The 26,450-nt window shown below is 32.9% G+C and overlaps 2 protein-coding genes across 7 annotated transcripts in view; one reads left to right on the top strand and one right to left on the bottom strand.

The window, feature by feature from the left end:
- Positions 1-7,579: 7,579 nt before the first annotated feature.
- On the top strand, positions 7,580-18,166 carry LOC132705213 (ciliary microtubule associated protein 1A). Of its 3 annotated transcripts, XM_060675678.1 has the most exons (9): positions 7,580-7,698; positions 9,477-9,591; positions 11,949-12,077; positions 12,135-12,311; positions 12,680-12,772; positions 15,585-15,692; positions 15,802-15,909; positions 16,531-16,772; positions 17,699-18,166. In XM_060675678.1, the coding sequence occupies exons 2-9, from the start codon at positions 9,483-9,485 to the stop codon at positions 17,765-17,767; spliced, it is 1,035 nt and encodes a 344-aa protein (XP_060531661.1). In that variant the 5' UTR covers positions 7,580-7,698; positions 9,477-9,482; the 3' UTR covers positions 17,768-18,166. The 3 variants fall into 3 exon arrangements, with proteins under 3 accessions (XP_060531661.1, XP_060531662.1, XP_060531663.1); XM_060675679.1 differs by lacking the exon at positions 12,680-12,772; XM_060675680.1 differs by lacking the exons at positions 12,680-12,772; positions 15,585-15,692 and having other exon boundaries at positions 7,581-7,698.
- Positions 18,167-18,224: 58 nt separating this feature from the next.
- LOC132704856 (uncharacterized) overlaps positions 18,225-26,450 on the bottom strand; it is a 28,392-nt gene continuing 20,166 nt past the window's right edge. For all 4 annotated transcript variants that reach the window (XM_060675150.1, XM_060675149.1, XM_060675147.1 and 1 more), the window contains exons 4-8: positions 23,194-23,392; positions 23,022-23,139; positions 22,323-22,645; positions 19,403-19,610; positions 18,225-19,349 (exon numbers count right to left, since the gene is read on the bottom strand). In XM_060675150.1, the coding sequence (XP_060531133.1) occupies positions 19,172-19,349; positions 19,403-19,610; positions 22,323-22,645; positions 23,022-23,139; positions 23,194-23,392 (1,026 nt within the window). In that variant the 3' untranslated portion in view covers positions 18,225-19,171. The remainder of the gene's footprint in view (positions 19,350-19,402; positions 19,611-22,322; positions 22,646-23,021; positions 23,140-23,193; positions 23,393-26,450) is intronic.

The following is a 26,450-nucleotide window of genomic DNA, read 5'->3' on the forward strand; positions in this document are numbered from 1 at the left end:
CAATTTGATTTAATTCTTTTCTTTGTATAAATTCTTTTATTAAAATATGACCTAATTTATGTAGTTAGTACAACTAACAAAAAAAAGATTATTACGCAGTTTAACCAAATTGATAGAGGAAAATATACAATATCCTCTTATTTGAAATTGAAAAATTTCTTATACAGCCTTAAAAGCTTCATTTTGCTATTTATCTTGAAAATAAATGAAATACCTTTTTACAAAAAACCGTTTTCTTAAATCCTTTATACAAAGAATGCAAAAAATAATATTTAGAAATATACTTTTCTAAAACAAAAATTTTGTAAATAACAGCGAAATTCTAATTTTATAGATATAAGCCAAAAATTGGTTCCCACTTTTTTCTTTTTTTAGAACTTATTTGGCATGGCAACAGAATTTCTAACTTTCAATTTTTAGTTATTATTTTTATCAATTTAACTTTTTTCTTGGTATAAATTATTTTATTAAAACATGAACTAATTTATGTAGTTAATATAACTAAAATAAAAGATTGCAATGCAGTTTTACCAAATTGATAGAGGACAATATCCTCTTATTTCAAATTGCAAATTTCTTATAAAACCTTAAAAGCTTAATTTTGCTATTTATCTCGAAAGTACATGAAAAACTTTTATAAAAGAAACCATTTTCTTAAATCTTGTTTACAAAGAGGATAAAAAATAATATTTACCAATAAACTTCTCTCTAACAAAAATATTGTAAATAAAAGCTAAACTCTAATTTTATTAATATAAAGCAATATTTTTTCCCTCTTTTCTCTTTTTTTAGAAGTTATTTTTTGGCTGTTCTGTTTCATTCAAAAAAGTTTCCTAAAATTGATCTATTTCTTAAAAATTAAATTAAAAATAGTCATGGCAGAGGATTTTGTAACTTTCAGTTTTAGTTATTATTTTTATCAATTTGATTTCATTCTTTTCTTGGTATAAATTCTTTTAATAAAATGTGAACTAATTTATGTAGTTAATATAACTAAAAAAAGATTACAATGCTGTTTAACCAAATTGATAGAGGACAATATACAATATCCTCTTATTTGAAATTGCAGAATTTCTTATACAGCCTTAAAAGCTTCATTTTGCTATTTATCTTGAAAATAAATGAAAAACCTTTTTACAAAAAACCGTTTTCTTAAATCCTGTTAAGAAGTTAAAAAATAATATTTACCAATACTTCTCTCAAACAGAAATCTTATAAATAAAAGCGAAACTCTAATTTTATAGATATAAGGAAAGATTTTTTCCTTTTTTTTTTAGTTATTTTCTTGCTATTCCATTTCAATCAAAAAGTTTCCTAAAATTCATCAATTTCTTAAAAACTGCGCAAATAAGTCGTAACAATATAGCTTTTAATTCAACACCGAGTGACACCGGAAACTTCCTTTTTTGTAAGTCGCGAACAGGCCATTTATGTCCATACAAAGTGGGCGGTGTTGTTTGTTAAATTAAGGTCATATTTATACAATCGCAGATCGAAAGAATGAAAAAAATCTTAACTCTAATTTCTCCTTTGAAGTTTTATTTCGTTAGCAATATCAACGGCGGGCTATTGGCGAAAACGATATGGAAAATCAATCAGTGATGTAAACAGACGCGGCTACTTTATATTAACTTCCGTTATCAAACAATAAGGTGCGGAAGGCCATTAGCATTCTAATCGCCATTAGTCAATCTACAAAGTGCGGCCCATCCAATACCTCACCTGGTTGAATTAATTAGTACTCATTCGCTGGATAACAAATTTCTGCTGCTGCCTATCATTATCAAAATTTATAGTTATATCGATGTCGCAGATTTTTTGATAGAATACATGAATTAAACAATTTTATGAAACAAACAAATATTAAAGCTGACCAAATCCTATAAACGGCTCCTTATATAAGTGGGTATATCGAATAGGATACAATAAACAAAACATCAATAAAAAAGTTATATGCTATTAATTTCAAATTTATAATTGATAAGAAACAATAAGCATCTACGTGCTTGTTGGAAAATTTGGCGCGGAATTAAAGCTTCGGCTAGCAGCTCATAGATGTCACTATATAAAAATAAAGCTTTTCCCTTTTTAGTTTGCACATAGGAAACAGGGTTGTAGTTCCAACAGTCGTGATTCACCTGTGAATAAAATAAAAAATAAAATTAAGCTTATCTATTTTCAATGTCAAATTGGTTAATGACCTGGCGCATTCGCCTTTTTAGAGTAAGAAATTTCTTAATAATTTCGTCTGAACCAATTAGGAAAAAAATATTTTTGACTTCCCTTGTATCAAGAACTGTCTCTTTTTCCCAATTGCTATTAAATTTATTGTTAATTTTTGTAAATAAATGCTATTTCGATTTGAACTAACTAAAAAGCACTCTAGATTATTTGCTCCGCAGATATTCCACGACCTAGATAGTGAAATTATTAGCATGTGGTACTTTTGATTGGAACAAATTTCGATACCTATCGACCATGGGACGTACCAAATTTGGTCTGCGCCTCACCTTGTGGGAATGACTCAGTATTAATATTGAATCCTACCTGTTATTTTTTTCCCGTCGCCTACAGTTTATAACATGCCGCATGCCGTCCTGGTCTGACCCAAATTTGTACTTTGATGAAAACTGAATATAATACATAAGATTTTTCGGTCAAGAGTCGATTAACTAATAAATGAAGTAAATTCCCATCTTACAAAAAAATATATGTTGATTGTTTTTAAAGTATCTAGAATATAAATTATTTGTAAAATTGGAATCCACTACTCTATAGCAGTTCAAAGTCCAAATTGGGGCAAAGTTGTTTATCGATCAGTTCGATAATAATCCATTAAAAAGATGAAAAATTTCTGTTTTCCGAAGTGTTGCTTCACCTATGTTTATTTTAAAATTTCGAAAAAAATATTTAAATAAATTTTGATTTTTGCGGTTTGAACTTTCTAACTTTTGTCAACAGCATTTCGTTTTCCTTAAATCGTGAACCTGACTTTTAATTATAATGGATATTCAAGTTGTGGATAGGATAGCTTCTTCTAACACCTTTTTAATTTTATTAAATTAATTTAATAGTAGAAGTTTTAGTTGCAGTTCAAAACATCGGAAATATTAATATATATAAATATAAAATATAAATATGCTAGGGTTTCATTTTCTTCTATTTGCCACGTCAACAACATTTTTTTGATTATTTCATAGTTTATGAATCTCTCTAAAATGAACCTACTGTGACCAAAACTTAATATATCAAAACTAATTAAAACACTTTTTAAGTCTACGAGGAATGTTCAAAAAGTAAGGTGACTTTTGTAATGTGGCAGGCTACATACATTGGATTCTCGATATTTTTTTATGTTGGTACACATGTCCCTAAAATATGTTCACAGTTTGCACATTTACTTCTTTTTTCGTGGGAGACAAGCGTTAGACATGTTTTATGTACTTTGCGATTTTCTGCTATCAAAAAATAATGGAACAAAGAATTTGCATCAAATTTTGAGTAAAAAATGGAATACAGTGCTGCCAAACACTTGAAAAGTTGACAAAGGTATATGGTGACCCTACTTTGAGCAAAAAAAGTGTTTATAAGTGGTACAAGCTGCTGCAAGATGGTCGAGAAGACGCCGATGATGAACCTCGCTTTGGACGTCCGGACGTCCCAGCACGTCAATAACTGATGAAAGCGTTGAAAAAATTAAATAACTGGTGTTAAAAAATCGTCAAGTCGCTATTAGAGACCACGTCGGCATCTCTATTCGCTGTTGCCATGCATTTTTTTTCGAAGTTTTGGGCATGAATCGTGTAGCAGCAAAATTCGTTCAGAAAGTGCTTAATTTTAAACAAAAGGACCGTCGAAGGCGCGAAAGAGCTATTAAACGACGTCAATGATGATCCTGATATTCTCAAAAAGGTAACTGGTGACGAATCATGGGTATATGGTTATGACGTCGAAACCAAATCACAGTCGCCCCGAAGGAAGATTCCAGGTTCGCTAAGACCGAAAAACGCACGCCAAGTTCAATCAAATGTCAACGTTTTGCTTAGTGTTTTCTTTGATTATAATGGCGTAGTACATCAAGAATTTTTACCACAAAGTCGCACAGTCAATAAAGATTATTAACTTGAAGTTATGCGCCCTTTGCGAGAAGCAATACCAAAATTCATGGATTTTGCATCGTGATAATGCACCTGCTCACTCATCGTTGCTTGTGTCTTTTTGGCCAAAAACAAAACCACAATTATGCTTCAGCCACCATCTTCACCGGATATGGATTTGGAACGATTGAGGAGATAAAGAAAAAATCGCTGGAATACCTGAAGGCTATATCAGAAAGTGATTACCAGAAGTGCTTCGAGGATTGGAAAAAACACAAGTGTATTATATGTGGGGGGATTACTATAATAAATAAAAAATAAATACTTTTTAATAAAACTTAAAAATCGCCTTTCTTTTTGAACACACCTCTTATGTACTATGGTGTACGTACTTGTAAGCGCATAGTTCCGTCGAGGTTTTATTGTCGCAATCTGGTGTAAACGGTCTGTTCTAACTAAACAAATTTTCTTAAATAATTTGAAATGTATGCTACATTGAGCATTTTTTTGGAACTTATTTTTATTGCTTATTTGAAGATTAAAAAACAATTGGAACTTAACACCGACCATTTTTGCACACGTTGTTTTGTAAAAACGTCGGTAAAGCCTTGAATTGCCCACAAAGCAACTTCCCGAACATTAAAGACATTCTTTGCGTGGTATTTTTTGCTAAAAATACCCACAACTTTCATGATCAGTTGGTACAGTTTAAATTTATAATAGGTATCTATAAATTAGTCGAAGTTTATGAGGTAATTAAGTAAATAATTTAACAATTAAGAGCAACAATAAAATCCAATTTGAGTTATATTGCTCGTGAGTGTCTGTAGGAGTTGTAATAATTTCTCGTGTTCGATTCCTGCTATTGCGTTTGCGAACAATTAGAAGTAAACCTACAACAAATTAAAATGTATTTCAAAAATACTTTGGTAAATTTTTTTCTCGACTTCATGGGTTATGAAGTTTCCAACGATTTAAATCCCAACGCTGAAACCTTTATAAAATGCAAAATTCCATTTTTTAACCGTCAAAGTCTTTGAATCTAATCTAATTTTCATTTTTATGACATCCAATTTCTTTTTTTCCCATTCCCCTTCGTGTGAACCCGCTTTAATTTACGGCTGATACTACCTTAAAATTTGTTATCCCGATTAAACGAATTAGCAGCTTCCAGAGAAAATTTCTCGATAATATGAAGTAAAATTATGCCGATGGCGACTGCAATTGTAAAAATTTATGTGACGCTCTTAAGTTGCTGGCATTGTTGGTCTGAAGGAGGGACCATGATCTTCGTCTTATATTTAAGATAACCTTCGATGACTATACGTCCGCCTGCTTTTGTCTTTCAACTTGAATTTCATTTATCAATTGCTCTAATCCATTTTACTGTTTGGGTAACAACGTTATTCTTTTAAAAAATTATTGACTGCTTCTTCAATCGAATCAGCAGGAAATCACACATTTCTTAACAAAAATGTACTCTGTTAAAAATAATAATAGGCTTATTGCTTCATAAAACACTACTACAAAAAAACATATTCGTATTCGGCAATTTCGAAGATACTATTTCCAACAAACAGAAACAGCACCTTATTCTGTTCCCGAGTTTCAGGGTGAATTAGACATTTTTCGCTCTTCGGGATGGTATCATACTTCAAGCACCCTGTAAGATACGAAAAAGGTAAGAACGGCTATCGATAAATATTTTTACTGAAAAATTATTGATATAGTCACCAAATTTTTTAGACAGCCCGGTTACAAAAAAAAAAAAACATTGTCTTTCTCTCCTTAAAATGATGCTTCCCACTATACACTTCTGATGTTAACTAACCGTAAGTTGGTCATGACATTATAAAGTGTGCACATGCAAAATTAAACACATATGTTAGCTCTGCCTGTGGACGGATTTTGCGATTTAAAGAAAGAGCAAAAAATTATATCAACGTTTATTAAATGCTAGGAAATTTCATAGATATTAACAAAAAAACAACGTTGTGAAAATAGGGATCAAGCATTTGATTTATTTTTTAACGGGTAGACAGCAAGCGATTAAATTATTATGATACCTACTATCAAAAATTATTTTTTTAATTCCAATCTGAGTTATAGACTATTTCCAAAAAAACTTTTTATATCGTAGATATGCAGACAAGCTGCAGCGAAACAAGTCCGAATTAATGACCCCAACTTCGATAACAAATAATGAGAACAATAATAGGCATTGATGTACGGAAAATAATATTTTTAGCAGCAACAAGGAAAGTTTGGAAGTTTGAAATTGGAAATACATGATTAAATCCCCCATTTACAATAACAAGCAAAAAGACACCTAGGAATTAGGAGAGGATAACGTGGCGCTAGCAAATCTCTATGATATTTACTTCAGCACTTCTGCCAACAATGCACAAATTATTTCATTTTCTGTTTTCTGTTTGAAAATGTTGTCAATTGCTGCATTGGTACATTTGAAAGTGAAAAAAGATGTCAAATTTTTGGGATTAAAATATATTGAGTGTTCGATGATACGTAGATTCACCAGTCAATTGACCGAAATATTTTTAAAATGTAATAATGAAATTTATATTTATTTATATTGTGCGTTACGCAACGATTGCGTCGTTTGAAGAACCAAATGGAGCGGATATTTTATTGTTATTCCCAGAATTGCTAAGTATTGAGTATTCCTTGCAGAGGGTTATAGGTAAATTGGACATCACAAACGCATAATAATTTACTATAAAATTATTAGAATTCCGAGAAATTCTAGTACACAAGCGATTTAGGACAAAGTACGCAATATTTCTTAGTTTTTACATTCACACCACAAAGCTAAGTTAAACATATTATTCCAAATAGAGAGGAGCAAAGAAAAGGAGTAGAGGTTAATATAATATTTTATGTTGTTCTTTGTTGTATTTCGGGGCTATTTATTGAAAAATGCTTCAATGTGTAAAATTGCTTTTACGTCCTTTAATAAATTTATATGATTGTCGGTTTAACTGTTAAATATGTCAATGTAAACCTACTAAAAACAATATCATAAGATTAAGACTAATAGAGAGGCCAAAGATATCTCGTTTTCCCTCGAGCTTTATTCGCGAGAAAATATTTCTCTCGTCTCGTCGAGAGGAGTATTTCGAGAATTATAAAGGAGCACGTTTTAAAATGTCTTTTATTTAACGTTAATATTCACAAATCTTGTTCTGTTGATTATTGTTGAGCAGGGTTTGATCTTTTGATGAATTGTAATTGAAATCTTCCGGGAATAAGTACATTTCAGTGGCCACCAGAAACCAAACGCGCCTCATCTTTATAAAAGTGCTCAAAAAGACTTCGAGTTTATCCGAGAGCATCAATCAGCACTTGCAGACACCACCTCGCATTACCATAAAAGAACCTAGTTGAGTTGTCCTCAAAGCGCGAGCTCCAGTGACGTCGTCGTTTCACCTTCGGTGGGGAATTTCGACGGCTACAAGCAGGATTTCGCGGCCTGAAGAGATCAGTTTACGAAAAAAGCTCGATCTTAGTGTCCGCGAGCGCTTGTGTCGCGTCTGGATTTTGCATTTCCTTCCCCTGTATTTATTCCATACTAAAACACTAAGTAAGTACTAATTTTTATGTTAGTTATAATAAACTTTGCTATACAAATATATAAAATTTTGTAATCACACCAGAGGTATATTTCAACATTTCAAAGTAGTAAAAAGTGAGTAGTAAGAAGAATTTTTAAGAATTTAATGAATTATTTACATTGATGGAGTGGTCACTTTTCTTTGGTTCAATAAATTCATTAACAAATTCATTTTGAAGACTGAGTAAAAGAAAAACTACTTACAGTTTCCTGTAAATTGATTGGTTATTCCGATAAATTTATTTTTGACTTAATAAAACCAATGTAGCTAAAAAGGTTTTAATTTCCTTTTTTAAAATTATTTCCTGATATTGTATATAATATTCCTACTGAATAAAAAAATGCACTTCCTGGCACTGAGTGCATGAAATAACCTATTTTTTAAAATAATAAGTACATCAAAAGCTATGTATGTTGCTTCCAATATCACTAACCCGATAGTGTTACGAGGCAATCCTGGGTCGATACTTTCCCCTGAAAATTCTGTAAAACGTTCATCCTATTTATTATTCGGGGCCGAAACTCTGTTACAAGTTAAATTGGTGCCTGGTACATGCCATTTCTTATTTTTGCCACGGCTGGCGTGTACGATTTGCGAAATAATGGGAATTTGTCGATCCGGTTCTCGAATTGTCGGCTTAACTTGGAGGATTAATTAAAACCGAACAGTAAATGCAATAAGCATTTGTTGAAGTTTCTCCTATTGCTTATGTCAAAAAACTATAATGAAACGACATAATAGGTTCCTGTATGTTCGCTCATATAAAAGTTTTTTATTCATTTAACATTACGTACTAGAAATTGTGGAGCATGTTCATCTGTTTTATAATAAAACAGTTTTATATCGCCAAATACCCAGGAAAATATTATTTCGTTTGATTGCCTGCAAAAAGATAAATAGTAATAGGAAAATATTTTCACTTAAACTTCTTAAATAATCTAGTTCTCAAGTATAAATTTTGACCCGACATATGTCATCACATCCTTAGAGTCGGTTGCATAAAAAAGAAATCCACTACAGTTTTGTTACTCCTGTCGTAACTTTAAGCCAAAGGATAGCCGAAATCATGTATTTAGCTTATCTTACCTTATCTCTTTACTAAGCTTTATACAACTGGTGATCAGGAATGGAAGTCGCAAAATGAAAGCGTGCTTTTTAAATAAAGAAAATTTTAGTAAACAAATTTATAATAATAACAATTGTTCTAATTATCACGTCTTCCGATGCAGTTTAATTTTCATTTTGTATAAAATTTTGATGCCCATCAGCACCCAAACCCCAAACCAATCAAGATCAACACTGTGAAAAATGGATCTTGCTGTTTCAGAAACTTCGTATTCAATATTGTACCCAAAATTCCCACATTAGCTCTGCTACAACTTGAAAGAGTTGTTACTATAATTTCGGTATTACCCGTGTTGCCTGACTTTACGCTACTTTTTTTTTTTTATCGGCGAACGTTAATTTCACGGGTTTCCTGATATGGTATATTAACTGGTGACTTAATACTTTCCGCAAGTTCACCTTGCCGATGTTTTCGTGCTGGTACTGTTATTTCGCTTCGGGCTTTGTAACTTACGATAAACAGCCTATCTATATATAGCAGTGACCAAATTTGCATCACCTAAGAGAGAGCAAAGACCTCGTTTGTGTAGATGTTTTCAATCGAACGAAATTTACTTGGTGTGCGTCTGGTGGATAATTGCAAAATTCACTTTGTCCTGATTAATGAATTTTACCTTTCCAGATCACCATGGGTGGCATGACTCAGAGACCGTGGACTCCTACCAGGAGGCGTGGGCCAATTGCTGCCGAGTATAGCAGTCCAGGGCCGGCTTGTGTGTCCTTACCGTCTTACATAGGTAATACGTAATAATTTTTCAAAGAAACTTCCACAGGGTAGTATAATACTATTTTGAAATCTTCTGGATTCATCCTACGTCCAGATTAGTAAATAGTAATTCATTTTAAAGGTATGTTAATTTTTAATATTCAAGTACTAAGTACTAAGTAATATTTACCAACCAAAACAAAAACACATTTGTGGGTGCCTGTTTCCAAACATTTAAATATTTTATATTTACAATTGATTTCAATCCTGAATTATTTCTCTATGGGAATAATTTTAACGACCAATAAAATATGGCAGATAACGTACTAATTCTCTACTAATTACGTAATAGGCCAGGTGATTCGCAAATTTTCATTTTAGAACTTGGTTTGGTGTTTGCCCTTGTGACTTGTAACTAAGTGAGGAGTAAACGTATAACATTTATTATCGTTTTTTTTTTATATTTCGTCGGTCATACGCGGAAAACAAACAAGAATCGACGCCTACTTAGCATCTGTCAAATCTAGAGTTTATTAATGATAATTTATGTGCGACTGACATCAACCTTAATAACTAAGCAAGTGTTGTTAAACCGCTTGATTAGAATTCATGGCATTAGATTAAGTACACGTCTAGCAGGTTTACATTTTTTCAGTTAACTATCTCGCTCCCATAAATTAGTATCAATTATATTGTTGTATTATAGAAATTCATAGGCTGTTAGGTACAAGCTACATAGCTGCTATAGCCTCGTCACCATATACTAACATTAATATAACTATCTCACAACGGAACCGAATCACATAATAACTACCCGTCATGTACAGGTGATGTAATATAAACCTGGTTAACCTGGAGGTGTAATTTTTTTTAAGCTCAAATTATTCAAAACCTTAAATATCGGACATAAAATACGTTTAGAATTTCACACAGAATCTCAAAATGTAATAATATGTTCCATTTCAATTAATCAAGTTGACAACCAATTCTTGTTGAACCTGAAGCAACAGTACGTTGAAAATATCTAAAATAAAAGACACTTGGCAGTTACATTAACTACAACTTTTAATAAACCGGTTGGGTGAGAAACCCTGTATAAAAACATATAATACATACAACAACAAAATTTAGACGAATCCATAGGACCAGATTGAAGATGCTACAAATATCCTTAATTATTACATTTATAAAATTGAAATGAGGTGGCTTTTGCTTGATGAAAATCCATTTATCAAAATAAATAAGATTTTCACGAAATTATATATTTTTACATGACAATTGTTTCGACAACACCGTGTCTTTATAAAATGTAATATTTAAAAACTACGTGCTACTATATATACCGAAAAATGGCAGTAAAACCTTAATGTTGTTGTGAGAATTTAAGTTCAATAAAGGAGAGGTATTTAAATCTAATTGATCGTTAAGCAATACATTTGAATGTCTCATTTTGTTAATCTCCATGGCTTCCAATAAATTTAATTTTCTACTTTTTGTGGCTGTATGTAAAATACCAAAATTGTCGTCAAAAATGTGTTTTTCTGTGTTTAAGTGTGTAGCGTAATTTGAATCTAGACTATCGTTTTTAAACGCTCTTTTATGTTCGTTAATGCGTTTCTTCAAGGATCTACCTGTTTGTCCAATATTAATTCTAGGAAATGATCCGCATTTCAACCTGTAGACATCTAATTTTTGAGATTTTGGACATTTCGTTTTATTGTTTTTAAAAAAAATAAAACAAAAACAAATAAAATAGGTTGAAATGCGGATCTTGTCCTAAAATTTATATTGGACAAACAGGTAAATCCTTCAAGAAACGCATTAACGAACATAAAAGATCCTTTAAAAAAACAATAGTCTATATTCTAATTATGCTGCACACTTAAACACATAAAAACACGTTTTTGACGACAATTTTGACATTTTACATACAGCCACAAATAGTAGAAAATTTAATTTATTGGAAGCCATGGAGATTAAAAAAATGAGACATTGAAATGTCAACCAATTAACGATCAATTATATTTAAATACCTCTCCCTAATTGAACTTAAATTCTAAAAAGAACATTAATTAAGGTTTTATTGCCATTTTTTGGGTATATATAGTAGCAGGTTGTTGTTGTAAATATTACATTTGATGAAGACCCGGTATTTACGAAACAATTGTCATTTAAAAATATATAATTTCGAGAAAATCTGTACTTTTAGTTCTTATTTATATTCATTTATACTGTATTGAGCCGTACTACGATTAACTCATCTGAGACTGTCTGGCATAGCGTAAAGAATCCAGTCTCCATCTATCTTCGATATTTTTTTCACTTAAAATGAAATTGTCAATTGGTTAATGGTTAAATTAATTTCTTCAAAACGACCTCTACCTCCAGGCAAAAAACCACTAGAAGCGAAAACAGGCAGCGCTCCAGCCTTTAGCTTTGGCGGAAAGCCCAATGGGAAATTAGAAAGTGTCGGACCAGGTCCTGGACAGTACAACGTAACCGGACTTAGCGCTAAGGGTGAGTCAACTCGCATCCCACCTGAACCATTAATTGATTAATTTGATTTTCTATTAGGCAAAGACAATCCACCAGCTCTAAGTCTACACAGCAGACCAAAAGACCCTAGAGCGGACAACTTCCCAGCTCCAGGGGACTACGATCCAGATAAGGCCGAAAAAGTGATCCACGATAACTCGCCAAAGTACACATTTGGGTTAAAGACCAATACGGGAAAACCTTTGGATACTCCGGGTGAGTACTTATTTGGTTACGAGATATTAATTGATAGTAAGTGGTTTTGCACTTTTATTGTAGATCGCTTTTGCAGTTTATTAGTAAGACATACAGACATACATACATAGGTTGCTCTTAACAAATGTTTAGAAATAGTTTTTAAAGAATTCGGATTAAATTGTTTTGGTAACACGAAAAATGGAGTAATAATGAAAAGGATCCATAGCCAGCTTGTACAATCTCATTTGTATAATGGTCCCTTTCCCATAGAATGGCGCATTAAATAAATATATCCGGAAATTATAGATTAACCGGTTATGGATTTTAATTATTTGTAATTAAAAGTATATTGGTGTGGTTTTCTAATTTTCCTATTATTATAACAGCCCCTAATGCTTATAACACCATTGTGCGTACAAACAGACATCGCTATTCATTCGGAAGAAGAACTACAACGATGAAACCCTCAGACACGCCTGGTTAGTTTTTTTTCTTGTTTTATGTTTCTTATCATCTTTTTCAAGATCGCTATTTCTCATTATTTCAAATCATCTCTTTCTTTTCGTCATGCGTTCAAGTTTATTATTTCTGGGGTATAGTTTCAAATTTTTACAAATTTTAGGGAAATGAAAAATAGGTATTACTTAATTCTATAACTTCTGTATATTTTGAAAATAAATAATGGAGATTGTTCAATTCTAAAATAAAATGCGCAATTCAAAATGATTTTTTCTTTATTCCCAAATACAGAACAAACAAATGGCAACTATCAAAAAGAACAACGAAAAGGCATAAAATAAATAAAAGATGGAATTCAATAATTCCATGACTTTTTCGTCTTGGATATTTGTTCCTCGTCATTGGCAGAATCCTCTACAAAACTTTACAAGAATAATAAGTGATATAAAAAACATCTCTTTTTATCGATGCGGGGTCATAGTTTCTTTTATTTCTGATTGTAGGAATAACGTTTATTTCAGTTTTTTTTTTCATAAGAATTTTTAAATATTAATAATTAATAAATAAGTAATTAAAATACTTAATCTGCACGTGCCACATTTTTACCATTACCACTGTTTGAAATAGTTCACTATAAGAAAATTCGTGTTAGAATATTTTCGGGAATAAATGTCAATAACTTCAGAATGGTTGAACACATTGTCTAGCTTGGAACTGTTGAAACGAGCTCTTTTTTCCAAGAAATTAAATGCAACGATATCACTTTTATTGCAACAAAATATTGCCAATTAAGAGTCTGCCACCCTAGTGCAAAGGTCATTTCAATATCTCTTTCCTAACTTATGTTTCCTAAATAATGTTGGGAATATTTTCAGTATATTGGATTTTTTTCTCAGCGCAGCCTATTCCCTAGGGAAGGTATTTTCGCAATAATCTTCCACGCTGGTCAGGCGGGTTGGAAGATATTTGTCACAATATTGGTAATATTGAATACTAATTTACATTCTTTAAGCAAAATATATAGCAATTTACTGTTAAAATACCAGCATTATATTTAAAATGTCAATAATAATTAATACTCATTCAATATGATTGAATATTGCTCATCTGTCCACATAAAATTCGAATTTTTTAAAATCCAGATGTGCTGTGGAAAACAAAATAACCAAAAATTTTAATGGTGGCGTTTAAGTGTCAGTCTTATTATGATGTAAAAATATATCTTATCCACCTGCATATATTTTGTATTTATTTTCAAATTATTGAAAACGCAACTGTTTCTGTTAGAATGTATGCAGTGGATTATCCTACTTTAAAACGCAAATATCTTAGTGTTTTATCTCTGTTATTGTTTTTCGTTTTTGTAATAAATTGTATAATAAATAATATTTCAGTCATAGGTATGAGAATGAGTATTGATTATTATTGACATTTTAAATATAATGTTGACGTTTTAACTGTAAATTTATACTTATTTTGCTTAAAGAATGGAAATTAGTGTTTAATAATTTTAGGTACTTTGAAAATATTCCCCAAGATAAAGACAATATTTTGTTTTTATTTCTTTTACTGATATTAAAGGTCTAACTGAGGTGGCTTTTACTTGATGAAAATCCATTTATCAAAATAAATAAGAACTAAAAGTTCAGATTTTCGCGAAATTATATATTATGACATGACAATTGTTTCGAGAACACCGTGTCTTTATCACACACATTTGATAAAGACACGGTGTTGTCGAAACAACTGTCATGTCATAATATATAATTTCGTGAAAATCTGAACTTTTAGTTCTTATTTATTTTGATATTAAAGGTTCGGAAGGAGATATCGATATGAGGTGTTCACTAGGGAGTAAGATCCTTATTTGCATATCTTTTGTTGCAATAAAAGTCATATCTTGAGAAAATGATTTTTATTTGCAGTGATGTCGCGAAACGCCCTCTACTGGCGATATAAGCAATCGAAATCAATCCGCTCAAGTGAGCGTTAATGGCCTAAGCAGAGCCCTTTTGTACGACTCCAAGTTTGACGAAAGGTGTTCAGCTATTTTGAAGTTGTTGATATTTATCCAAAAGTTTTAAGACAGCCTCGTCAATTTCCCTTCAGAGGTAGAGCAAAAACTATTCCACATTAAAGAATCGAATTTATCTCAACTTTAAAATAGTGTTAATTTTTGTTGTCTGTAAAAAAATGAGATTTGAAAATTTAACATTGAGATTACACCCCCTGTTGGCTGTTCTTGAAAATTAAGTAATTTCCATCATGTCCTCTTGGCCGATTTATTCACAAGTTTTTTCACCCAGTCTTTACGAAAATTTCTGTTCGAGGTATGGCCATAGCACACATTTTGTGGAACCATTATTTGTAAGTTGTAAAACCGATCTTAATCTAGTATTAAGCATCAGCAACTGTATTCGGTCGAAAATTTTCATTTTCAAGGCACTTGCTTTTTATTTTCTTGTGTGAATGTTAATGAATTTTTCTGAGATTTTTAATGTTTCCATATGTAACGATTGGTAGTTGAAAAACCATTTTAAATAAAATTGTTATTAAATTATGAACATTGATATGCTGATACTGTGGTTTATTCTTCTCCTATTTCATTTCTTCCGAATCTATATTTGATCTTTCTCTTTCTTTCTATTCCAATATCAAACCTTTTCAACCAACTTGGCCTTTCGACCATAGACTTAATTCTATACTTTAGACCATCATCATTTCAATCGAGCGCAATTTTTGCGCGAATTAAATAGTTTATTTACATTATTTATAGTGTTACAGCACTATGGTCTCCGGCACTGCATGTCGAATTAATATTTTAATTTACAGCACCGAATGTGTATAATGTGCCCGAATCTGAAAAGCGTTTGCATGACCACGCACCAAAGTACAGTTTTGGAGTTAAAACACCCACTGAAAAACCTTCTGACACGCCTGGTTAGTGATGTTAATAACTATTGTCTTTATTTTGCAAACTAATGCTCACTTGCGTAATCGACTCTTTTTTTTTCGATCACTGTTTTTATTTAATTTTCGCACCTTGTAGCACCCAACGTGTACGATGTTCCCAGGGCAGATGGTGCCTTGCATGAAAATTCGCCCCACTACAGTTTCGGAAATAAAGTCAATTTGGAAAAACCACTGGACACCCCCGGTGGGTTTGAGCTTTATTAAATCTTACAACTAAGATGATAGCTTTGATATTAAAATGTTGAGTACTGCACGAGATTCACGAAACCATTCAGCATCAGAATTTTCGATTGTTATCAAAAGATTGAACGTATACTATATATAGTGGGGATTTGTTTGAGAGAACTAACAAAGGAATCTTCCCAAATTCCTACAAAATTATAAGTATGTTAAGTATATTAAAATCTACCTATCCTCTACAACTTAAAAAAAAAGTAATATTAAATTACCAAAAAATGCAAGTTTTTGTAATATATACACATATATCGTCGAAGAAGATACTTAGGTACGCAGTGATTTTCATAAAAAATAAAATTAATACCTCAATTTTCATTTTTGAAAAATCTAAAAAGACAAAAAAAATTATTTTATTATTATTTATTTTTAATAATAATGAAATATAGCGTTGAAAGTTGAAATTTCAAAATTATGTTGGCTAGCCTGTGTTGGCAACTCTGTATTTCTGAAAATATTTGGCTATTCTTTTCTTTGCTATTTCTCTTTCAATATGACACCCAACTAGAATCACCCTATATACTAAGTAGCGATTTATATCGCCCTTTAGCTAATTTTCTTGACTTTTTAGCTCCAAATGTTTATAACATCCCGTCTGTAGTCGGAGATAAGAAAAACGCTCCGGCATTCACCATTTCAGGGAGGAACAAGGAGCCCATCGACGAAAGAGTAAAAAATCCGGGACCGGGACAATATAACAACGTGGACCCCGAGCATTACAAAATTCACACCCCCGCCTATACTATCAGCGGACGGATAAACATTCCAAAAGACGACAACATTCCTGGGCCTGGAGTGTACTCGCCCGAAAAGGTACCGAAAACAATTTTTCTACTCGCTTTTTTTTACACTTTTAGATGGGATTGCATAAACAGTGTCAGTGGCTTCTCAAATATTACTTCAAAATCGATGTTTATCCATCCTTTTGAAATAAAACCAAAAGTTGAAGCAATTTTCTCTAAAATTGCATTTTTCCGACATATTTTCAGAACTACCGATTAACCGCATGTGAACAGGTACATTAGTATGCAACTTCCCGTTAACTTAACTAACTCTGTAACAAACTGCCGATCCCGTGCCATCTAAAATACATAAACATTTCTCCAAAGTGTTGATATTTCAGTTGTCACTTGTAGCATATAAGGTCACAAAAATTGACTATAGATAGAGATTAGTTCGAATTATTCCGTATTTTTCCCAGAGATTTTTTAATTAAAATTATTGAAATAATTTTTTGCTTGCGTAAAAAAACTTTGAGATGTCTTTAAAGATGAAGTGAATGATTGCTTTATTTATTTTTTCAATATTAATTATTTTAATCATTATTTTCCGAATAACACCACCTAAAATATAATATATAAATGAATAGTATATGGGTAGAAATTATCATTAAAGATAAGATTCAAATACGATAAAATGTTTGTATATTTTTTGAACTTTTAGTCTAATCCACATAACTAATTTCTATTACTAATCCATATTTAGGTGGACTCCCATTTGCACCGAGCCCCCTGTCACTCATTCGGAATTCGCCATTCTCCGTACTTGGGCTCATACAGTACGTTCCTTAAAAATGACAAGAGCTCTCTGCTTTTCTAACACGCGCAAAGTGACTACTAACAAATTAACGACCTCAAAACCTGCGTCCACCACAATTTAGACACGTCGGGAAATACGAGGTATATTATTTTAAAATCACATTGATCGGTTAGTTTTTCATGTTGATTTATTACTTCTAGGTGGTACTAGAATATCCTCCGGCCCACAGTTTCGGGATCAGACACTCGCCCTACGCTGAACACTATTAAGAACTGAGAACGAATAATAAAACCGATCGACTGCCATCTTCGCATTATACGAATTTCGCTGACCGAGATGCAGATTTTTTCAGATCACTGTGTATAAAATTTTCGCGCTTTACTAAGTCGGTACATCGTAAGAGGAAGTGGATGCTTTTTTAACAACCAGCTTGCTAACTATTTGATTCGCATTAAATGTGATATACTCGAAATTACGTTGCAGATCAGGAAGTCCAAAAACTAAATAAATGAGTTCACTTTTTGGTCCGCATTGTAGTGGAGTTAAATTTTGCGTGCGGGTGGAAAACAGTGCTTCAGATAACGTACGCACCCTTCTTTTTATAGAGACGATAATAATCAATAATTTGTAAACACAGTTTTAATTTTTTAAATAAACATTTTAAAAAGGTGACGAATAATTTTTTTTCAAAGGCGGATACACGCGGTATTTATTAAAAGACATAAGATTAACAACGATACATGTATTTATTTTCCATCTGTCGCGACAAAAACAAGATCATAAACAAAATCGGTACATTCTAAACGATCATTTTTTTTTTCTATACAGTTTAAAAAATATACATATATTACTGTACAACAGATTTTTTCAACGTCATTTAATGAATGTTTGGCTTACAATTATTCTAACATACAAGATTTACAGAATTATTTCAATATCGCCAACCTAGTCGTGTTTTCAAAACTTGACAATTATGTCTAAGACGTCAAATTTAAAGTCGACTGGCAACGAACTAATCATTGAACCGAACGGAAACGCGATATATGGCTTGAATTTTTGAAAATTAAGTAAAAATAATAATAAATCTTTCCGGTTGTTTTTATATCATCGGAATTATTTTTGTTGACTGAATAACAATAAGCTGCAAAATAAATCAAAATCTTCTGATTTTTTTCATTGTTTTTGAATTTTCTAGAAAATTTGCTACAACAACCATCTTGGAAAATTCTCGATTAGAACCGTAAAATGAAACTAAACAAAATCTAGCTTTTTTATTAATTTTTTGGTAAACCAAAAATAATAGATGTAAATCGAATTTAATTGTATCCGCTTTTATCCATCATCCAACACAAAATAATTATTTTATCGAACCTCTTTCAACTATATTGATATTGATACACTATTATACGCTTCTGGAAGATACAAAAAATATTCATAGGAACCTCACGTGGTATAATACAAAAACTATTTCTTCAGTCTAACAGGGTGATGGAATTTGAATCTAAAATGGGGTTGGAAAATACAGGAAGATTTTCGACCGAAGGTGTTTTCAAATTCGACTTTTAATCACCTGTGTTTTATTTACGCTACCCTGTATTTATTCAGATGAGAGGGTTGAGCCGCTGCCATCCAAAAGTCCATTTCGACGCGGTAACAGCGACGTGTCAAACATTTTAGAAAAGAGTCTCTTGAGCCCAAGAGTATTTGTCTAATTTACTGCTGGATGCTGATAATCTGTGAACGTCAGTCATCGTGAGTTGAGGCAGCGGTGTATTTTCCAATAGAGTTGACGACGACTTGGAAGATCTGATGAAATCCGCAAGGCGACACGAAGATTTATCTTCCGCGTGTCTAAAATCACACATTCTAATTAATCAGAGCACTGTTAATGACTAATATTTTACCCATGACTCGTTCCCGGCGTCGGTGTGGAAGAACTTTCGCCAGAAAGCACTTTGGATTGCGGCCCTGTTGCGTAACGGCTGGTCTCACTATTTGCATCGCTGTCGGTGGAGAACGGATCGATTTCATTGTCTGTATTTTCGTCTTCTTCGTCTGGAAGCGACGAGCTGTCAACGTAAGACAGGCCCTCGCATTCCATATATTCGGTTCCTAAAAGATTTAAGTTGGAACATCACCGAATATACGCAGCGAATCACGTTAGTTATTGGCTCTATTTTACTGTTTAATATTTTCTTATAGTCAGTGCTCTTTATTAAAATCATAGAGACTTTCAGAATTTTATGTAAAGGGTGGTCGTAATTGAAGTGTTTGAATAGGAAAAACCTATTTCTGAACTAGATAGATCCAAATCGACTTACATGTTAAGGGCTCGATTTAGAGATATAGAGCATTTTTTAATTTTCAACTATTTTAAAAATTGCCGATAACTTTTTTGCTTACGAAAATTTTGGATTCGGATAAAAACAATATTAGGGGAATTCTTTAAGGCAAATGCAGTGGCGTACTCATATTTTTTCTACAGTTCTCCGTTTTCCGATAAATGAATACAACTTTCTTATTTGATATGTCAATCGTAGTTGGCTATGGTCTTAAAAAATGCCCGTGTCCTGCCTTTTTCAGCCAAATCGATTTGTTGGTATCTGCGTCGAAAAAAGGCGGAAATAATTATAATCTAATAAAATACAATAAATATTAGAATGCAAAATATTAAAGTTTCAACTTTTACATTAATTATATTGAAATATTTTGACGTAAACGTTGAAATTGGGCGACGCTCTCTTCAATACACTGAAAGCACTTTTTTCGCACTGAATGGCAAACGCTTCTCGAGTGGCTTCCTCTAACTCTGCTTAGTTCCAATCCAACATCGTCCAAACTCTCGATTTAAAAGTTCACTTACAATTCGTGCGTTGTGAGTCGGGCAACCATCTTGCTGATAATAAATACTCCTTCCAAGAATTAATCGTGAGTCTTTCAAAAATGGAGCAACACATGATTGCAAAATATTTATATAAACATCCGCGGTCAGATTTTCATAAAAAAAAATAACGTCCAACAAATCTAACTTCAAAAATTACCACATTATCTGTGCGCCAGAAATAAGAATTGTATCTGTTCAATATTTCGGAAAATTAGATTCTCGCTTCATCACTACAAACATTAGACAATGAAAAATTAATGTTTTTATTTCTTTTTTTTTTGTAAACCCATTGCAAAATTGTATTCCTCGACCGGCATTTTATGGTACGATATGGCTTGAATTTATGTTTTTATAAAGTAGTGAAAACTTTAGTATTTCCAGCGTTTGTTACGTCAACCAGTGCCCGTCAGGATATGCTTGGGTTTTCCAATACTTCTCCAATTCCTGGATTTCCTGATTTATCATGCGTAACAGATCGCAAAATTCAATAAAGAATAAAATTTGTGTCCTTAAAAGCACGACCTATTAATACATTTTTTCATCACAGATACCAACAAATCTATATGGCTGAAAAGGGCTCTACGCGAGCATTTTCTTAAGACCATTTGTTAGAAAACGGAGAACTGTGGAAAAATTGCGCCACTGTATTTGCCTTAAAAACATGCTCTATTAATGTTTTCATCCGAATCCAAAATTTTTATAAATAAGAAGGTTATAGTATAGTGTCAAAAAGGCTTAAAATTGAAATCCTCCCTATATCTCGCTTGAGAGTGAAGATATATATGATTTTAACCATTAAATGTTTCTCAAAAATCGAGCCATCAACATGTAAGTTGCTTTTGCTTTATCTATTTCAGAAATTAAAACACTCCATTACGACCACCCTGTACAGTTCTTTAAACGAGTCCTAGTTCGACAACCCAATCCGCAGTTATTGATATTTACATAATTAACGAACCACCATCACTTTATTTTATTTAGGGCAAACAAAAAATAATCCGAAATTGGTTGAAATCGACGAAGTCATTCATTATTTTTAAAACATTTTTATCCATACACAAAATTTTGTAAAAATTGGTAATTGGTATTGGTTATGTTGGCAATATAAAAAATTGGTCATATCATCTTTACTATTGCAGATATTTACATTTTAAGTTGGACTCGAGGATCTTATAAAAGTTAACTTTAAATTACACTTTAGAATGCTACGTTAGGTGTTCAAACTGAAGGCGTTTAAGTTTGAAGCATACAAACATTGATTTTAGTATAAAGATATCAGGATAGGGATATATTTAAATTTGTTGGTCCAGAAACTATATTTACCTACTATTCAAAATCTCATTTTGTTATGGTTTAATTCTCACAAAATAATATGCTAACAGTACCTTCGTATCATGATTAATAACGAAGTTTTGCTCACGGAAACATCTAAACTGAAACTCTCAGTAGATAAAAAATTACCACTCTTCTATTTTAAAATTGACCAAAATAAATTAAAAATAAACACTTTTCCAAATTTTGAGGTATGATTTCACGTATCCAGCACAAGCAATAGCAAATATTTTTTCGTTTATACTTTTTAAAATTTTTGATAGTATTATGCTACCAAAGCTACTGCTTGCGTTGACTGATTTTATAAAATTTGACGCTATTTTTGGGCTTGGAGATGCGATAAGTTAGAAAATTTCTTGGCAGTAATATATCTAGTCTGGCGCATTTAATTTTTCCGGAAAAATAGGCAAAAATTAGTAGCTATTCGACTGGGTTTTAAAAAAATATATTCTCACATATTTTTCCCTTTTTCTACTTTTTTATACTATTCATTATATTTAAGATTTTTGTATATGCCGTTTTTATTTAAAAAATCCATAATGGTACATTTCTATGCATCTTATAAAAATTGGATTCAAGATACAACATTAAAATAAATGGAAGCATACCTAACGAACTGTTGCAACTGCTAATAGAAGCCAGCGGTGCTATCCTGGGCTTGAGTTTGGGTTGGTCGTCAACCCTGTCGTAGATGGCCCTGTCGCTGCCACAGGGTGAACCGCCGGGGGTCGGTTGCGTCACTCGAATATCTATCGGGTAATAGAAGTCGTAAATCTCCGGCAAAGGCGAAGATGGTCTCCGCGACGATTTGAATTTGTGCGCTGGAAGGGCCGGAAGACCCAACGTCACCGCGGAATCTCTCCTCTCCAGATAAGAACTTCCCGACGATGAACATGTTATATTACTGGGACGACGGGGAACGTTCAAATGACTGAAATGTACAACATGAACTATAAGCCCAGCTTAATGGGAAACATATTCCATGAGTGCGTTCGTCGTTTGATGAAACAGAATACAGGCGGCTAGTATAACATACAGTTTATGTTAACATTTAAAGATTCGAAATAAGATATTTGGGGCTATGAATTGTTAACTCATTTTAATAAGAAAAGTTCGACTAATGACTTCAACTTTTGACCTAAATACAGAGTGGTAAACGCAATACCTATTTTTAATTTAATATTTTATCAGAATTAGCTGCTGGATAACTGAATCTGTTTTATACTAATTAAAATATAATCGTCACGGTAATCTCTAGCCGTTGGGGTACAGGATCCAAGTTTTCATTTCAGTCAATCATCACCTACCTGTTGTAATACACCTCGTCGTAAATTGAAGTACCGTCTTCTGGTGGAGAGTCTTCGTCGATGAAACACGGCAATCTAGGTGATACCCTAATTGGCGGCTCTAACAAACTGCTATAACCTGAAGGAGGACCGGAAAGATTTAGTAGAAACAGTTTAAATTCCAAAACGTTACCTCCTATTGACGAGAATCTAGAACTCCTGCTGAATCCATGCGGAGCGCTAGAAGTTTCCAAAGAACGTCTACTTGATCTTCTGGGATTGAGCTGCTGATAAACTATATCTTCCATCGCCAGTTGAATCTGCCGTTCCTCTTCTTCCACTTCTGCTACTGCCGCTGCAGTAAAATTAGGGTCCTCTAGAGCCTTTTCAGTCTAGAGGCATAAAAAAACTCTTTTATATTTCAAAAAAAGTTATTTCTTAAATCGCTAAGATAATAAAAGTCGGCATTTCACTTGTAACGGACAAAGTAGAGATGGTGCTGGTTTCCTTACTATTAAGTATCTTCAGTATCTCGTATTTAACACTAGTACTTAGCATTTTATCTTACTCTTCTATAGTATGGTCGTATTGTTTAAATCGGATAAGAATCCAGAACAACTTTCTCAAAAGAAATTTTCAAGATTCATCGCGACCAGAACTAAAACTCTCGAGTGATATGGCTGCTTAATCTTTTGTATAAATTAATTAATTAACTTTAATGCAATGCTGTAGTTCTCATAGCGATACGGGATACGTTATTATATTTAATTAAAGGCAATCGCCCAAATTGCAAGTTTACTATCATAAGCAGAATTGAGTTACTAGTAAAAACTTTCCGGCATACTAAATTTAATCTTCAACTTAAAGCTTTATAAACTTTTTTTTAATTTTGACGCGAAATTCTCATTACGGCAATTTTTCGACGAATTGTAGCTATTATGCAGATATACTCGTGATCCAAACCAAGTAAACAAAGGATATAAAAAATAAAATGGCGCAACAAGAAAATCGAAGTTCGTTTCCTTGAATGTTAAAAGACAGAACGGAACGAGCCAGCGAGGCAAAGGAAGCAGATAGGAGATAGTGTCGAAAGATTAGACGAAGGATCAAATAAAATTCCGCTCTTAGAGGCAGTGTTTTTATTTTTAGTGACCTTTAGTTTGTATATTTGGCCGCAAAACGAAACACAAGGAACGTCAATACAAAAGTTTAGTTGGGTAAAATTATAGTAATAATTATGAACGTTATAAAGACGCCATTTTACGGGTCCTGTATATTTCTATTAGGATGAAGCCGAATCAAAGATGCAAAATGACGAATGCTGCCAAAATTTGAAAATAATGTGTAAGATTGATTCTTCAAAAGTTACACGAAAAATGTCTTTTTCTACTCCCGTCTGTAAACTACCTAATTACACACTTTACCACGTCAGTTTCGTTCCCCACGAATGCGAGCCACTTCGGACATTTCCGGGATTTTACCGCAAGGGTTTGGGATCAATCGGATGATTTCGGAGATATGTCACACGCTTTGAATTTTGACGTTTGTCAATTCTGACGGTCATGTCAGTGTATGTATTCGTGTTGTTTTTCGAAAATGTACCCAAAACCTAAGGGTCGTAGAAAATAGTATATTATGCAACAAGTGCGGTAAACGGTGTTTGACTCACGAGTTTATCTGGCACTAGCATAGCGAGAAAATCACAATTTAACAAATTGAAAATAACAACTGATTATCGGATTACTGAATTTCCTACCATTCAGACATAGTATTTACTAGTTGGCATAGTTTATCATTCCGATCGGTTCTGCTATTATTGTCTCTTTTTAACTGTGTACGTTGGACAGAGAGAGATGTATTATTGGATATGTCATGTAGTTTATTTAATGAAAAAGACTGTAACTGGAAGAAAAATCATCCAAGCATAGAGCTTAAATAAATATTTAAGATCCTATAAACAAGAAACAGCAGGTCCTAACCTTCAATTTTTGTTTTCTTTGTACTGAGAAATGGATATTTGAAAATTGAAAATAATTGGTCTTGATTAAATATTACTATAAAAAAAACACTTTAAAAAATGTATAAATGTCACTTTACTTACCCGGCTAGTCCACTAGATTTTAATTGTAGCTTATAGCAGGTAGTATTTAAATTGTCTGATATAATATATTGCGCAATATTTTTCAATGTATTAGTTTTTGGGTACATTTTTGTAAAACAACACGAATACATTCACTGACATGACCGTCAGAATTGACAAACGTCAAAAATCAAACCGTGCGGTAAAATACCCGAAAACATCCGATTGTTCTCAAACCCGTGCGGTAAAATCCCGGAAATGTCCGAAGTGGCTCGGATCCGTTTGAAATGAAACTGACATGGTAAAGTGTAAGTATTTTTCAGATGGGAGTAGAAAATAGTATATTATGCAACAAGTGCGGTAAACGGCATTTGACTCACGAGTTTATTTGACACGAGCGGAACGCAGCGGAGTGTTTAATAAACGAGTGAGTCAAAAAGTTTACCGAACGTGTTGCATACTATAGTTTTTCTACTACCATTAGTTTTTGCGTACATTTTCGCAAAACACATGACTGTCAGAATTGACAAATGTCAAAATTCAAAGCGTGGGAAATATCTTCGAAAACATCCGATTGTTCCCAAACCCGTCCGGTAAAATCCCGGAAATGTCCGCTGGGCTCCGCTCATGTCAAATAAACACGTGAGTCAAATGCCGTTTACCGCACTTGTTGCATAATATACTATGCCGAAATTAAAAAATGGCAAATAGCGAAGCTTTCTTTTCAAAGGGAGACACTGAAAACGATATCCTTGTACAAAGTACCCAAATTAAATGGAAATTGGAAACTTGAACCTCTTTTTCCCCCGCCCGTTTCAACGTGAAATACTCCAAAACAGATTTCGGAACGCGACATGGAAAAACGTCAACTCGCAAATTAAAATTTCGAGCGGTCGGTAAAGTAGTTAACGCACACAATAACACGCCAAAGCGGATTGCAAACTAAATAACTCCTCGGATGACCGCACGTACATCATTATCTCGCTCAAAATTCGTCGTCGTGTTCGCTTGTACGTTCCGTCCGTTTCATTATTTCGCATTTTAATTAAACCAAGCGGCGGCGCAAGTGGGGGAGGGGCCCCAAGTAATAAATCATTTTCTGGATGCATCCACCCATCCTGTTCTCGGAGTCGGACTTAATTCGACCTTCCTCAAATCGATGGGGTCGTTTTAAATTGATTCGTTTGCACCTCGACTGTGATTCGTAATTTTCCACTCCTATTGTTTTGCTCGCTTCGTTCTCAATTTAGGACCTCGAACGGAATTGTTGGTGTTTCGTTCATAACACTTGGTAAAATTTGAGGAGTTAGTTGTGACGATTTCCCTTTTGGTGTTTTAATTTCGATATAATTAATTAGACCAGGCTTTAT

The sequence above is a fragment of the Cylas formicarius genome, unplaced genomic scaffold (genome assembly GCF_029955315.1).
Source record: "Cylas formicarius isolate icCylForm1 unplaced genomic scaffold, icCylForm1.1 PGA_scaffold_7__23_contigs__length_41026272, whole genome shotgun sequence".
Lineage (NCBI taxonomy): Eukaryota > Metazoa > Arthropoda > Insecta > Coleoptera > Brentidae > Cylas > Cylas formicarius.